General features: G+C 40.4%; 1 protein-coding gene across 1 annotated transcript in view; it reads right to left on the reverse strand.

The window, feature by feature from the left end:
* RPS6KA1 (ribosomal protein S6 kinase A1) overlaps positions 1 to 16,834 on the reverse strand; it is a 105,754-nt gene that overhangs the window by 44,135 nt on the left and 44,785 nt on the right. Inside the window, exon 3 of the mRNA XM_070950168.1 lies at positions 2,487 to 2,537. Within this exon, the coding sequence (XP_070806269.1) occupies positions 2,487 to 2,537 (51 nt within the window). The remainder of the gene's footprint in view (positions 1 to 2,486; positions 2,538 to 16,834) is intronic.

A 16,834-nucleotide genomic window follows, 5' to 3' on the forward strand; every position in this document is an offset into this window, starting at 1 on the left:
TCCCGGAGTCTGGGGAAGGCTCGGACAAGGGCTCTGAGTTGGAGGCAAGAGAGGAGGCCAAGGCCATCTGGTAGTTCTTTGCTGCCTCCGGAGTCTCCAGAGTCTGACATCAGCGAGGCAGAAAAACAGCGTGAGCCTGTTCCCAGGGTGTGCATGTGCAGAACTGCCAGAAGACAGGAACAATTAAGAAAACAGGGTCGACTTGGGAGTAAGGCTTGGAGATGATTGGCCCCTCCCATAAGATATAAAAGAGAAGTGAACGGGACATGAGCTTTTGCAGGAAGCAATTAGTTCATCTGGTCGATAAAAGTTTGGAACAGTTCTGTTTGACTCTGTGCTAAGTTTGGCCTTGCCCTGCGCCTGGCAATTAGTTCTCTGGCAGAATTCCAAGGGAGATAAGGTGGATGTTTGTAAACACTCCCCTGAAAGACTGTTTGAGAAGCCTTTCAGACTGTGAATGGCAATAATTCACAGCCGTATGAATTAAAAAGGTTTGCCGGGACTAAGATTCTACTGTTTACTTTCTAAGGAAGCCTAGGTCAGAACACATCTTGGATTTCAAGAGTGACATCAGTCACAGCTCCAGAAGAGCCCTGGAGAACACTATGCACCCTTCCTAGATGTCAACGGCCCTGGCTTTGACAGCCTCTAGTAGAGGTAGTCCTTGACTTACAACCATTCATTTAGTGACAATTCGAAATTACAATGGCATTGAAAGAGCAATTCACAACCGTCCCTTGCATTTATGACTTCACAGCATCCCCATGGTCATGTGATCAAAAATTGGGCGCTTGGCCACCGGCATATATTTATGATAGTTGCAGTTCCCTGGGGGGTCATTTGTGATCTTTCCAGCTGGTTTCCAACAAGCAAAGTCAATGGGGAAAGCCAGATTTGCTTAACGACAACCATAGTTCACTTAACAACTGCAGTGATTTGCTTGACCACCATGGCAAAAATATCATAAAATTGGGCGAGATTCACTTAACAATTGCCTTGCTTAGCAACGGAAATTCTAATCTCCCTTGTGATCCAAATTCAAGGACTACCTGTAAATCAGTGAAGACCTTAGTCTTCCCCCAGACCAGTGGTAGGTTGCTACTGGTTCTCCCTGGTTTGGGCGAACCGGTAGTGGCGGCGGCAGGAGGCTCCGCCCACCCGCCCAGACGTCATCAAAAATGCTCTGTGCATGTGCAGAACCTTCTACGCATGCGCAGAAGCGCCGCATGCACGCTCACGAAGCAAGCGCACGCACCTGCCGCTCCTGGTAGCACCGGGATTTGAAACGCACTACTGCCCCAGACTGTTGGGTAAGCCATTCCTGGGGTTCCGGTTCTTTGTTTTTGAGTTGCTCCAAACACATTACATTATTTTTACATTGTCTTTCAAGTTGTCTTTATTGTTGGTTATTTTTAATTAACTGTTAACCCAACTTTAAGACTTGTGGACTTTAAACTCTGGGAGTTGAAGTCCACAAGTCTTAAAGTTGCCAAGGTTAGAGACTCCTGGGTTAACCAGTCAGAATCACGTGTTAGGTGGGTGGCCATATAAAGCAAATTCAAGACCCACCTTAGTCATGAAAGCCAGCTGGGCGACTTGGGCCAGTCATTCTCTCTCAGCCCAGCCCACCTTACAGAGTTGCTGTTGTGGGTAAAATAGGAGGAGGAAGATGTGTTGGATATGTTCACTGCCTTGAATTGTGTGTAAAAAAATAATAATAAAAATAATAAAAGATGGGATACAAATGAACAAATAAAAAGCGAACTAACTAAAGAAATGCAATTCAGATCTATCGTTCACAACTTGGGGTGCTCTGCTTTATTAAACAGAACATGCAGAGATGCAAAAGACAATACATTTGAAAGGCACCAGTTTATGGAAAGGCTGTGTGTTTGTTTTTGTTTTAATAGTTAATCTTTGAAAAGGGAACTATAATTTTAAGGGCCATCCAACACCAAAGGCCCTTAAGCTTATTTCTTTTAAAAGGCCCATGCTAAGATTTTCCAACAGCTAAAACCACAAGAAATTTAGCTTAGGTCTTCTATTTTAAATTTAGCATAGCAAATTTAGCAATTGTGATCTTCTTCTTCTTTCATGAAATAATAAACCCAGATTATTAGCAATGTGCATCAGAATAGCAGATCAGCTTCATCTCCCCAGGCTGATTGGTCCTGAAAAATCAACTTTGGTCTCCTCTGCTTTGGGGACGAAGCAAGAACTTAAAATCCTCCCTCCACCCTTTTCGTTTTGCACAAATGCACCGGTCTTGTGCATTTCCAAACATGGGCTCAAACAGAGCATCAAGAGAGCCTATATAACCTCAGAAGGAAAGAATGCAAGAAGTCCTACAGTATGTTAATTCAGCTCCAGTCCAGTGCAGAACTATGCCAATCATCTCTCAGCATCCGCCCTTTCTGAAAAAGTCAGGTGCAAAACATAGAATCTTTCCTAAGAAGTGGGTAAGAACGTAACTGACTGCGTCTTACCTTCTCTGGGGTTTTCATGTCTCTCTCAATCCAAGTGGGCTCCCGCTTTGCCTGTAGAATAAACAGGATTTAGACCTGAGCAAGAAGAAGAACAGATAGCCAAATAACTTTTCCCCAAGATGTTAAGCTGAGCTCTATTCCCAAATCATCAAAGAGGAATAAGCCATAGGTGAATTCCTGTGGTTTTCAGATCTGGCTGTGTGGTGCAAAGTGCAAGAACTGTTACATATTAAGCTTCCATTTTTTTTAAAAAAAATATCTTTATTAAATTTCAAAATCAAGCATTAATATATAAACATAAAAGGGAAAGGGAATAATGGGATAAGTTAAAAAGTAACAAAAAAATTCATTAACCAAACATGTAACAATAGTGACTTCCGATTTTTTTCAATAGAGAACAATAATACAACCTCTAAGTTTAAAGAATAATACCAATACTTAAAATATCATAAGATACTAATGCTCAACATTCCAAAGAACTAATATTCATAATGCAGTCTTGTCTTAATTTTAATTCAATATGTATTGTCAAATATGGACAACTATATAATTTTAAATGCACAATATTTCTCTGGTGACATCAAATCTAATCCTCAAAATCAAAAGTCATAAGTCATGATTTTTCTCCTTGTCTCGTAAGAAATCTAACAGCAGTCTCCAAATTTTAAGGAATATAGCCCAAATACAGGTAGTCCCTGACTTACATTCACAACTGAGTCCAAAATTTCTGTTGCTAAGTGAAACAACTGTTAAATAAATTCTGCCCCATTTTTTTTCCACATTTGTTAAGTGAATCACTGCAATTGTTAAGTTATTAACATGATTGTTAAGTGAATCTGGCTCCTCCGTTGACTTTGCTTGTCAAAAGGTCGCAAAAGGTGATCACATGACCTCGGGACACTGCAATCGTCATAAATATGAACCAGTTGCCAAACATCTAGATTTTGATCACGTGACTATGGGGATGCTGCAATTGTCGTGTGAAAACCATCATTAAGTCATTTCTTTCAGTGCTATTGTAACTTTGAACAGTCACTAAACAAATGGTTGTAAGTTGAGGACTACCTGTTTTGTCTCTAAACAAGGCACTCAAATTCACCATCTCGCCTAGCAGCATTAGTTTCAAACTCCATTCTTCCATTGTAGTCTACGCTTCTCTCTCTATCTCTGTGCCTTTAGCAACCTTGCATCTTAACTTTCCATTCTGAACATGACATTTCTGGTTTGTATTCAGCAGATTCTGACAGGTTCTGGAGAACCGATAGCGGAAATTTTGAGCAGTTTGGAGAACCGGCAAATACCACCTCTGGCTGGCCCCAGAGTGGGGTGGGAATGGGGATTTTGCAGTATCCTTCCCCTGCCACGCCCACCAAGCCATGCCAACAGAACCGGTAGTAAAAAAGTTTGGATTTCATCACTGGGGCCCTCCATTGTTTTCTTCCTTGCTAGAAATGCAGCTTGAATCTTACAAGCAGAAGCTGTTAAGCCAAATAGAGTCAGGGTAACCACAGATTAAAAAAATCAAGATGGCAATCACAACTTTGCAGCTGCAAATCTGCTTGATTTTTAGGTAGGTTGCAGAATTTTGATTGCACTATTGCTGCTGTTGCCATCTTGACAATTTTGACCATACCCAGCAGATAATCCTGCTGGGCAGAATCCAGAAGCTACAAGTGTTGGAAATAGGGACTCAACTAGATACAGTTTTCTTGTCTGGCTATAGGTCCTATGAAGCCACTTCACTATTTGTGAAGCCACAAAAGTTTGCTTTTGTTTTGAGAAACCCTGCACCCAAAAAATGGAAGTAAATACACCCCACCCCCGACATTAGACAAATTAGTTGCCATCCTTGGGGTGGGGGGAGAAGAGTTTTTTCTTCTAATTGTGGAAATTCACATATTTGCCATTTACAGCACAGAGAACAGAGAATTCCAATTTGTTTGTTTGAAGCAACTCTTTCTTTCACAGGCAAAAATATTTCTACGTTCTAACATTGGGGAGGCAGGACATATTTTTGCCAAATTCTTCAGGTTGCAAAACATCCTTGGCTGTTCCAGTCTATAGTATCATTGTTATTATTACCAAAACGAAAAGTCATACCAAAAGGACTCGACACGTATTTGAGTAAAATGCGGGGCATGTAAATTACATTGTGGAAAGTGTCCACATTTCTGTAGACAGTGGAAAAATGCATAATCCATTCATGCATAAGAATTTCCTTATGCAAATAGAAGCATTCTCCTCTCTCATCCCCCACCTCAACAATTTGGAGAGGAACCACCTGGGAACACGAGTGGAAAGTAGCAGAAATGTATTCTAAGAATTGTTAACTTATGTTTCAAGAGAAGAGAAGATTAGCAGAGCACATCATTCTGACCAGCAGTCAAAAGACACTATGAAAACTCCTGAATCTCATAACACATGAACAGCCTAAAGTTCCAGAGTTGTCAAACTCGATTTCATTGAGGGCCGCATCAGGGTTGTGTTTGACTTCGGGTGGCCGAGGTGGCCATGGCAGAGTGGGCGTAGCCAGCTGACATCACTTGTGTCGGGGGTGCTTTTGGTGGCCTGAATGCTCTACTAGCGAAAACAGGCTCCCGAGCTCTGATTCCAGCTGCGATGGCCTCCTGCAACCCTCTGCCAGTGAAAATGGAGCCCAGAAAAGCCACACACTGCCCTCGCGAGCTCCGTTTTCAGCAGCAATGGCTGCCGTTTTCGCTGGCAAAGGCACCGCGGGCCGGTCCTTTGCTATTTCCAAGGTGGCCCCGCGGGATAGATCTAAGTGTCCTGTGGGGTGGATCTGGCCCCCAGGCCATGAGTTTGACACCTCCGGAAACCATGGGAAACTGTGAGCATCCTACACCAAGCTAAAACCAAAAATGCTAGGGAATTCCTGGAAACCTGGCATATAGACAAATCAGCCATCAAAAGAGATAATAAGAGATAAATCACATTTACCTACCACTTAATTTTTTTTAAAAAAAGCTAAGAAGGGAACAAAAAGACCAAAACACATTGTATTCAGCAACCAACACCCAGATAAGCAGGGATTAACACCAGACAAATAATTAAGCAGAAAACTGAAGTAGTCAAGGGACCATACCCCACCAAAATTGTCAGGGAAAACTACTATATATAAACAGGGAGTAAACGCCAACCCACTAATACTGATATTATCTAATTGGATAATGAAATATCTGCAAGCAAACAACCAAGCGCAGAGAGCATCATAACGAATGTTCAGCCCTGTTAATGGGGGCAGAAAGCCAATTTTTCTAACGAAGCAGAGGTAGAGAAGAATCAATTTCACTACCTGCATCTAGTCAAATTTAACACTGTTCTATTTTTAAGTTTCTGAAGAATCTATTTAATAGTCTAGATATCTATGAAAAAAATTCCCCAAATGGAAAATACTAGTTGCTTTGTACTATTTATGAGTGGGAGGGAGGATGGCAAAGATGAGGTGATAATGAATTGCAACTGATTTCAGCCACACTTGTAAGCTATTTATGAAATATTTCTCTAACCTGGGACTGTCAAGCTGGCCTAGGTATTATACAAGCTACTTTCTGACCACACCTGAACATTTCAAGTTAAAGAAGACAGTATTATGAGCATCAGTAAGAAGCAATATAAGAAAACTCTAAAGATTATCAATAAACTGTTACAGGGTTCTATCTTTCCAGTTATAGATAAAAATTCAGATCATCTTCACAACACCCAGAATATCCTGTTTCCCCCAAAATAAGATCCAACCAGAAAATAAGTCCTAGTATGATTTTTCAGGATGTTCGTAATATAAGCCCTATCCCAAAAATAAGCCCAGTTAAGATCATCAGCAGACGGAGACATTTAATACTGTATTTCCCCCAAAATAACACCTAACCAGAAAATAAGCCATAATGCGTCTTTTGGAGCAAAAATTAATATAAGACCTGGTCTTATTTTGGGAAAAACATGGCACCAGAATTCTCTCTCCACTGTCTCAAATTCTAAGTATTCTAGTAAACAGATCTGCCTTATGGATTCTTTAAGATTCCCAATCAAATAAGTTTCAGAATTCCCAGCCATTCTGGCTTTAATTGTAAAAAAAAAAAATGCTGAATAATGTATTCATTACAAATTTCTCTGTTCTTCTCATGCAGAGCTGCTTAACCATCAGTGTGTGAACTTGGATGGGAAAAAATGCCTTTATTATACTAGCCTCTAACTGAAATTTAGCTTATTATTGATTTAATGGATTGATAAACACATTGTGTGTTTTGTTTTGGTTTTTTTTTTTAGTATTTTCATAATGTTCCAGGGACAGGAACTTGTCACCCTTTAAGAGATGATGACTACAACTCCCAGCAGCTGCAACTGGAAGGGCCAATGAAGAGGCTTGCTGGGAAATGTAGTGTCATTAGTGTCAGACTTATTTGCAGGCATAGGATGGTATCAGGACAGTGGGAATGTGACATGTACCATGAGCTTGATATTAAGCTAAGTCTCAGAAGTACTTCTGAGCTTTATTTTTCACCTTGTATGTTTACTAATCTTTTCCAAAGAAATGGATTTTTTGCTTTTTAGACATGTTTTATTTCCAGTTTAACAATAACTGCATCATTTCTGGACAATGGATTATATTTCAGCTTTAATTAGAAAATGGTATGATGAAAAATGCTTGTAGAAAATTCAAAGCTATGTTTATTAATGTAGTTTTCACCTTTTGCAGCATTGCATGGAAGCAGGGGCAAAAAAAAGCAAGGGTTTCATCACATAGTTTTGATATTAATTTTTTGATCTCTCTCCATCCTATGCAGATGACCCTGATGCTATGAACAGCATCCGGGGCAACATTAATGAAATATCAATGGAGGCTTCCAAACGAAAGAGGTTGGATATCTATAGTAGTTATTCAAATGCTGTGAGGAACCACAGGCAGGTCTCGACTTACAAGCATAATATACAGCCTGCCCATTATGGTTCTAAGTCATGAAAGTCATAAAGCAGATCACTCACATGACTGACTCAATTTTACAACCTTTTTTTTTTTTTTGCAGCAGTTGTTAAGCTACCACCGTGGTTATTAAGCAAATGCCGCAGTCGTTAAGCAAATCAAGTGTTCACTACAGGTAGCCCTTGATTTACAATAACAGGGTTGGAAGGGACCTTGAAGGTCATCTAGTCCAACCCCCTGCTCACACAGACGACCTATACTAGGGATTCAAACCGCCGACCTTTCTGATCGACAAGCTCAGTGTCTTAGCCACTGAGCCACCTACAACCATTTGTAGTTACAATGGCACTGAAAAAAATATTTATGACTGGCCCTCGCATTTACAACCTATCACAGCATCCCCACGGTCACATGATCAGAATTCTGGTACTTGGCAACTGGCATGTATTTATGACAGTTGCAGCATCCCAGAGTCATATAATCACCATGTACGGCCTTCCCAGGAGGCTTCCAACAAGCAAAGTGGGGGGAGGAGATTGATTCGTTTAACAACAGCATGACTCCAGTAACAACTGCAATGATTCACTTAACAACTGTGGCAAAAAAAGATAGTAAAATCAGGCAAGACTCACTAAATAACTGCCTTAACTTAACAACAGAAATTCTGGTCTCAAAACTGTGGTCATGAGTATTATCTATATTATTTTGTATTATTTTGGCGGTTTTGCCAAAATCCAGGAATAAATGTTGATTTATAAAATGAGGTCACATGACTGCAAGGACACTGCAAATGGCCCTAAATGTGGACGGTTGCCAAGTGCCTGAAATGCGGTTGTGTGTGACCCTGAGAGGGGAGGTCAGCCATGGGAACTTCAGAATCAGGTCATAAATACATACATTCACTTGTAGGACAATGTTTTTCCATTATGAATAATCTCGGGATAAATGAGAAAAAGTGAAATGGAATAAGCAACTTTACAATCATTGCTTACCTTCTGAGTGAACTGTAAGCATAACTTTGTTGAATTCTACAATATGCTCTCTCTAAAAAAAAAACCTCAAGACTATATGAAAATTTCATTCTATTAAAAAAATATATGTGGCAGGGATATGTGCCTAAGACTTTTGCAAAACCAAATTATGCATGAACATTAATAAGTATGTGAATTGATACAAATTAGTGTAGATAGATAGACAGACAGACAGACAGACAGACAGACAGACAGACAGACAGACAGACAGATAGATAGATAGATAGATAGATAGATAGATAGATGATAGATGGATGGATGGATGGAGTTTGTGGAACAGAATTGTGTTTCCTGTCAAGTTACAACTCTGCTCTCAAATGGGTGCAATTCAAGAGATACTGCCCACAAATCTTGTTTCCTGCAGAATGATGGAACAACACCACCCACAAATTTTTGTTGCTTTTCTGCCTTTTTTGTAGTTTTAGAAAGTAAAACTTCCTTTGCATTTTAGAGGAGGGCGTGCTGGGTGGGCTGAAAGAAGTTTTAGTCCAAAATATTTTAGGGTTATTTCTTGTAAGTGGGGGGAAGTGAACTACAGGCAGCTTATCTGAGAAATGCTTGCTAAACCTCAAAAACACCCATAAAGAAGGAGGAGCAACTTCCTCCTTTGCTGAAGTGAACAAGAAAAATTGCAGCAGTTCTTTGATAAGAAAGAAAGAAAGAAAGAAAGAAAGAAAGAAAGAAAGAAAGAAAGAAAGAGGAAAAAGGAAAAAGAAAGAAAGAAAGAGGAAGGAAGGAAGAAGGAAGGAAGGAAGGAAGGAAGGAAGGAAGGAAGGAAGGAAGGAAGGAAGGAAGGAAGAAAAAAGAAAGGAAGGAAGGAAGGAAGAAAGAAAGAAAATAAGAAAGAAAGAAAGAAAGAAAGAGGAAGGAAGGAAGGAAGGAAGAAAGGAAGGAAGAAAAAAGAAAGGAAGGAAGGAAGAAAGAAAGAAAGAAAGAGGAAGGAAGGAAAGAAGGAAGAAGAAAGAAAGAAAGAAAGAGGAAAAGAAGAAAGAAAGAAAGAAAGAAAGAAGGAAAAAGGAAAAAGAAAGAAAGAAAGAGGAAGGAAGGAAGAAGGAAGGAAGGAAGGAAGGAAGGAAGGAAGAAAAAAGGAAGGAAGGAAGGAAGGAAGAAAGAAAGAAAGAGAAAGAAAAAGAAAGAAAGAAAGAAAGAAAGAAAGAAAGAAAGAAAGAAAGAAAGAAAGAAAGAAAGAAAGAAAGAAGAAAAGCGAGGATCTCAGCCAGGCAAGTGAAGCTTCTGAGATTATATTTTGTGCTTGTAAACAAACTGTCATATTACAGAAACTACGCCCACGTCTTAGCAGAGTTTACTGCTAGAAAGAAGCAGAAGTGCCTGTGCTTCATACACCTCAGAGCTGTTCAACATCATAGGATGAATCAAAGATATGACTTACAACACCATTTATATAAATAAATACTGAAAAGGCGCTTGGTTCTAATTTTTCAGATATCCTGTAGGTTTTATGGGAGGTCATGAAAGAAAACACACTACACTTTTGCATTTTGAAATGAGAGTTGCTGAAAAGCTCACCAGTCCAAAACATTCTACATGAACTTTGCAAAGTGGTGCTCGGTTGTTCAGATTCCAAATTCATTTCTAGAATTCCCTTTTCCTCTCTCATCCCTTCCTCCATGATGCTACCGGAAGCAGGTTGGTTCCTTGTTGTCTTCCAGGTGAAGCTTTTAAAGCAGGCCTAGTGTGGTGTTTTCGAAGCCAACACTTACTACACCTCAGAAAAGAAGTAGGGTTAGATACCAGGAGTGAAATGCTCCCGGTTCGGATCGGATAATCTGGTAGCGATGGTGGCGGGTGGTTCAGAGAACTGGTAGCAAAAATCCCTGCGCCCCGCCTCCATGCCCAGCTGAGCCGCGTGATCATCAGAGGCTAGTTTTTTTTTACTTTTAAAACCATTTTTTCTACAACCTCTTCAGCCGAAAAAATGCTTTTAAAAGTTAAAAAAAAAGCCTCTGATGATTGTGTGGTTCAGCTGGGATCATCAGAGGCTTTTAAAAGCATTTTCTTCTACAACCTCTTTAGCCGAAGAGGTTGTAGAAAAAAAAATGCCTTTAAAAGCCTCTGGCGATCCCAGCTGAGTTGCCTGATCATCAGAAGCTCCTGAAAGCATTTTTTTCTGCAACCTCTTGGGCCAAAGAGGCTGTAGAAAAAATGCTTTTAAAAGTAAAAAAAAAAAAAAAAAAGTTGGCCATGCCCACCCAGTCACATTACTCCCACCCCCCAAGCCATGCCCACAGAACCGGTAGTAACAAATTTTAGATTTCACCCCTGTTAGATACCCTCCCATCTCACGGCACTCTGTCCTTGCCAATACTCAAAACATCATTTATTTGTTTGATTTATATCTTGGCTTTCCCTGAGAACCTCAAGGAGTGTCCAGAGCTACATAGAACAACCAAGTAAGTTAGGCTCGGAGAGACAGTTTGGCTCAAATCTTCCCAGTGAACTACAAGTAGTCCTTGAGTTACAACAGTTCATTTAGTGACCATTCCAAGTTACGACAACGCTGAAAAAAAAAGTGACTTATGACCATTTTTCACACTTACAACCGTTGCAGCATCTCCATGGTCACCTGATCAAAATTCAGATGCTTGGCGACTCACATATATTTATGACAGTTGCAGTAACCAGCTTTTGCAACCTTCTGACAAGCAAAGTCAACAGAGAAGCCAGATTTACTTAACAACTGTCTTACTAACTTAACCATTGCAGTGCTTCACTTAACAACTGTGGCGAGAAAAGTCGTAACATGGGGCAAAACTCACTTAACAAATGTTTCACTTAGCAACAGAAATGTTGGGCTCCATTGTGGTCGTAAGTCAAGGACTACCTGTATTAGCATTCCCCAGTCCTTGTCCAAGAAGTAGAGGTAAGCATATTTCATCTATGGGCTATAAATCAAGCAAACCAATCCATATTATCCATAGAACAAGCCTGCAGGGTAAGCTGAGCTAAGAAAATGACTGGCTTAAATTCAGTGAGCTTCTATACCTTCTGGTAAACCAAAATCTTCCAGTGCCAATCCAATCTTAATCCAATCTTAACCACTATACCACAGTTTGGGGGTTGAGGATTCTGACTATGTCTGACACAAATCCCAATTTTAGCTTTTGCATAATTAGGTTCAGAAGTGAATAAAAATTACAGAACAGGAATCCAATAGAGCACTGTTTCTCAACCTTGGAAGCTTGAAGATGGGTGGACTTCAAATCCCAGAATCCCTCAGCCAGCAGCGCTGGCTGGGGGATTCTGGGAGTTGAAGTCCACCCATCTTCAAGCTTCCAAGGTTGAGAAACACTGCAATAGAGACTTTTTAAAAATGCAGTAAAGTACAAGCAGGTCTTTTGTTTTTAGCCACTACATTAATTCTACCCTTGGAACTCAAAGCTCATGCAATGAAATTACTTCCAGTAGATATACAAAAAATTATGCAGGCTATTGCTATAATGCATTGTAAGCTGCCCTGAGTCTACGAAGAAGGGTGGCATATAAATTGGATGGATGGATGGATGGATGGATGGATGGATGGATGGATGGATGGATGGATGAATTAATTAATTAACTAATTAATTAATTACACACCAGCAGACATTCATCTTCTTATTTAGGAAATCTGCTTTCTCGTGAAATATTAAAGAAGGAAGAGTTCCTAATTCAAAATATTTTGGCCTTCATACATTATGTATCCATGTCTGTCTGTCTGCCCTTTCTTTCTTTCTTTCTTTCTTTCTTTCTTTCTTTCTTTCTTTCTTTTTCTTTCTTTCTTTCTTTCTTTCTTTCTTTCTTTCCTTCCTTCTTTCTTTCTCTCTTTCTTCCTTCCTTCCTTCCTTCCGTCCATCTGCCACACAAAATGTTCTTTCTCTTCTACTTTCCAAACGCCATCCCCAACACATCTAAAAACATCTGAATGAACACCCTACCTGAATAATGATGAATAATAGTTTTATAAAGAGCTAGTCACGTCAGTCTCCTGCAACAGAAGCAACTATGGATTTTTTATGGCATTTTAAAGACTACTGAAGTGGATTTATGATGACATAAACTCTTGTGGACCACAGCCATCTTCATCAGTGCTTGAGTATATTATCCTGAGATAAAAGTATATATACAACACCCCATGGATGGAAGGTAGAACAAGAGCATAATAAGATCAGATACAAGTGAAGCATGAATAAAAATGCATTAATCTGAAAAGAAGAAGAAGAACCTGGATTCTAGATTATTTTCATCATCCAAAGAAAGGCTGCGCAGAAAAATAAAATCTGCTCATCTATGTTTGTGGTTAATCCAAAACAATCTCCCCCACCCCACCCCGATATCTTAAAGATTAAGAAATTAAGGAAAATCTTTGCTTTCCTTTCAGGAAGGAAGTACAATTCTGATAAAAGAAATCAATCCTTCACAAGTTCTTCTTACGAAAACAAAGCGAAAGAACAACCGAGAGCCAAAGGAGGGAACATATAGGAAGTCATAGGTTCAGCCCTTAGACATCTTTGCCAGGTAGCAACCAACGGAAGAGCATTCTCACCACCTTCACTTGCTAGACGGCCATATTTGATGTAAGACAGATCTAAAGGGACACAAGATCCATACTAAGAAGCACGGTGCAGCCTTGAGGCTTCTTTATTTAAATGGTCTGCGTCAAGATTGTGGTCCAGGATCATCTCAAGGCAGGTTCTACAGCCCCATGACACTCCTTCCCAGCCACTCTACAAAACGTGCAACAATCTTGGCTAGGGAATCGGTCCCATTCTCCCCCTCCATGGGTTCCTCTTCACTTCCATTCCTGGTGATTGCACACGGACTAGCTAAGGTAGACCAAAGCTTCTTGTCATCACCCAAGCTGAGCCCAGCCCAGCCCAGCCAAGCCAAGTGCAAAAGACCGTCGCACTTGCCTTGGTGCGAAACAGCAGCCTTATCATCCTCTCCACAACCGCCGGGGAGCTCTTCTCCCATTGCCCGCCTGTTACCAGAGCCTGGACATCAACCCAGAGCACACTCCCAGCAGAAGCTCTCGGTAGGTCATTTGGATAAAATTCAAAACTTTCAGCAGAAAGGAAACTGTAATTTCCACACTGATAAACCGCAACAAGAGTTTCCAGCACACAGCTTGGCTGATGAATCAGATAGGTACTAAAAGAAAAAAAAAAAGACAAGAGAAACCCATGGTTTTTTTGGAGGGGGGTGGAGGGGGATGGAGGATCCTAGCTCACCCTGTTTAGGGGATACTAACCAAATATATGTTTTCCCTGCTGTTTCCGGTGGAGCAAAGCTTGAAGCAGCTAAGGCTAAAAAGGAAGTGAAGGCAACCACAAGACAGCTTCGCCTTTTCTCTGTCTTCCTGGTTATAGCAAGTTCCAAGCTTTGTTCTCCAGACAGGAGTTCCTAAGCCCATCCTAACTCTTCTGCTGATACTAAGGGTCCTACAGCAATGCAGGTACTCCTTAACTCACATTGGTTCACTTAGTGCCTTTCGAAGTTACAATGACACTGGGGGGAAAAAATGACTTGATGATGTTTTTTCCACACTTATGACCCACTGCAGCATCCCCTTGGTCACATGATTAAAATTCGGATGCTTGGCAACGAGTTCATATTTATGACGGCTGCAGGATTATCATCTTCTGACAAGCAAAGTCAATGGGGAAGCCAGATTCATTTAACAACCATGTTACTAACTTAACAACCGCAGTGATTCACTTAACAACTATGGCAACAAGTCACAGCATGGGGCAAAATTCACTTAGCAAAATATCTTGCTTAGCAACAGAAATGTTGGGCTCAATTGGAGACATAAATCGAGGATTACCTGTAGAGACATACATTGTGGCTTGAGGACAAGAGGAAATACTATAAGGTTTTTATTTTATTTTATTTTAATTATTTTTATTAAAAAAATATTTTTGTGGGTGCTTCTTGTGCCTTCTCTTTCTGTGTCTTCACCTCTCTCTGTAGTCACCAACTTTGTTTGCTATTGTTCAATTATCTTCCATTTTTTTCCTTCCAGGAGCTTAAGGCTGTATATATTCCTTCCCTCCTATTTTTCCCCGATAACCAGCAAGATGTTGGATTAAGAAATACCAAGTTGTTGAATGTCATCTATTAAACTTTTATGGCTAAGTGTTAACTGTTGGTGATGAAGTTCTATAATCTTAACAAATTATGCATGAGATCTAAGTGAGGAATTTTGGGGTCCCCTCTATTTTGTGGCCTTGCCTTTGCCCCTTTTGGAGTAATCAAAAGCCCTGGACCCCAAAAAGCTGGAGATCTCCAGGAAAACAATATCGGGTCTAATGGACACAGTGTCTGAGTGCTGTTTGGGAAAAATATTTTATATTGCATGTCCCTGCAGGAATGTTCAGTTGCTGTATGACTAGGGATATTATCCGAAAGTAAAAGTAACTGCGAAGTAGGTGGCGTCTTGAGAAACATAATTTATAATCTTCTGCTTAATCACATGTCTATCCCAGATAAACTTGGATCAATCATGGTATCTTAGCTAAAATAATGCATCTTCTGTCTGGTACCCTCCAGATGTGTTGAGGCAGCCACTTTCAAGAGCTGGACTGGAATTCTGGGTTTTATAATCTCATCTGGAGGGGAATGTCTTGGGAAAAAATAATTTAATGCATCCTATAGGACTGGCAAGATGATTTCAACAGGCTAACTCCCTATGAACTCCTAGCAAGGAAACTCTGATGAGCCAAAACCTACTTAAAATAATTTAGTGAGTCTAAACTTCAGAGATTGCTGGACCAACAGCACACAGGCGTTACCTACATATTAGACCTCATGCAAGCATTTTTAATGTACAGGTTGGATTTGATCCCAAATCAGTCTTGGCTGGGACAGGACCAGCCCTACCATTAGACAAAACAGATTGCATTGAAGAAACTGATTTTAGCTGTCATACAATTGTATAAATGTTTTATAACACTTGATATAGTACTATTATTTAGTCCCGTGCAGAGGGACTTCTGAAATTTTCATTCTCAAAAGTCAAAATAACTGAGCCGGCATTAAGAGCTGTGCACCTGACATGGGGAGGCTTATGGTTGCTCCATTACAGCCACAAAACACGTTGCTGCTCTCCAAGGTCTGCAAACCCACAGAGTGGGCAAACAGGTATGCACAGGACTACTGAACCCTTATTATCATCAATGGCTTCTCCCCCGCCCCCTGCCCCCACCAATGGGATCAGCTGGTACAAAACTAGCACCCTGCAGTCATGCCAGTTCAAAGATTGGATGAAATGGCATTTGGGCTTTCTGGGTGCCTGAGAGGCAAAGGTTGCCAGGTAAAGGAGGTGCCCTTCTCCCAGCAGAAGAGGAGAGCAAGTCAGCTCTCTTCCTATCAGCAGATAAGCCACTGTGCTGGTTGCAAGCAGAGTTGCAAGTACAGATCGGAGTTTCAAAAACAGGAAACTTGACATTCTGGTAAAGAAACTTCAAAAGAGCAACTTCAAAAGAGCAGCTGTTCTTACCTGATGGGAAAGAAATGGTCTCTAGGTTTCACAGTGAAGACTGCAAACGGTGACTGTAGGTGCACATATTTCGACTTCGACTACCACCACCATCCACACCCATCACATGCTAATCCCACTGGGAAGGTATATGGCAAACTAATTTTTTTTTTTAAAAAAAAAAAGGATTTTCTACTATGCTAACATGAGGAATAGCCTCATCAAGGGATGAATCAACTAACTTCCTGGTGCCAAGTAGAATGATTTTTATACCCCAAGGCATGTTAACAAAAGAATTTACAAGTTAGACTCTTGATCTATCTGGCTTGCAGTTTTTCACACTCACTGGCAGAGATGCAGACAGATTTCCCATCAGTGACTGCCTTGTGATGAGCCTGGGGCAATTTATATAAAGGTATAATAACTTGACAATTGAGGCTTCAGAGAGCCGGTTTTCCGTCAGGAGCAAGCCTAGAAATGTTAACAGCTTGCTCATGTCAAAATATGCCGGGTCTGGAGATTTGGAGATGCTTTAGTTTGCACGCAGGAAAATCTCAGAAGCAACTTTTCAAAAAAAAAAAAAAAAAAAAATTGGAGGAGTTTGACAGCACTTTATGAGAGTAGCAAGCGTTAATAAAAGACAAACATTTTCACAATGATTTTATGCTTTTTCGTAAAGTGTATTAGACTGAAAAGAGGCTACCAGATTCCTCCAGTTTTCGGCTGCCATAAATCAGTGTTTCTCAACCTTAGCAACTTTTGAGATGTATGGATTTCATCTCCCAGAATTCCCCAGTCAACATATGCAATATCCACCCAGGATACCGTACATTCTACCATTTGGGGCAACTGACCCACCAAGTTCACCAACCCATAGCTGCTGCTCATGATTGTAGGCAGCAGT

The sequence above is a fragment of the Pituophis catenifer genome, unplaced genomic scaffold, assembly GCF_029215685.1.
Source record: "Pituophis catenifer annectens isolate HBS135680 unplaced genomic scaffold, rPitCat1.0.hap2 SCAF_9, whole genome shotgun sequence".
Lineage (NCBI taxonomy): Eukaryota > Metazoa > Chordata > Lepidosauria > Squamata > Colubridae > Pituophis > Pituophis catenifer.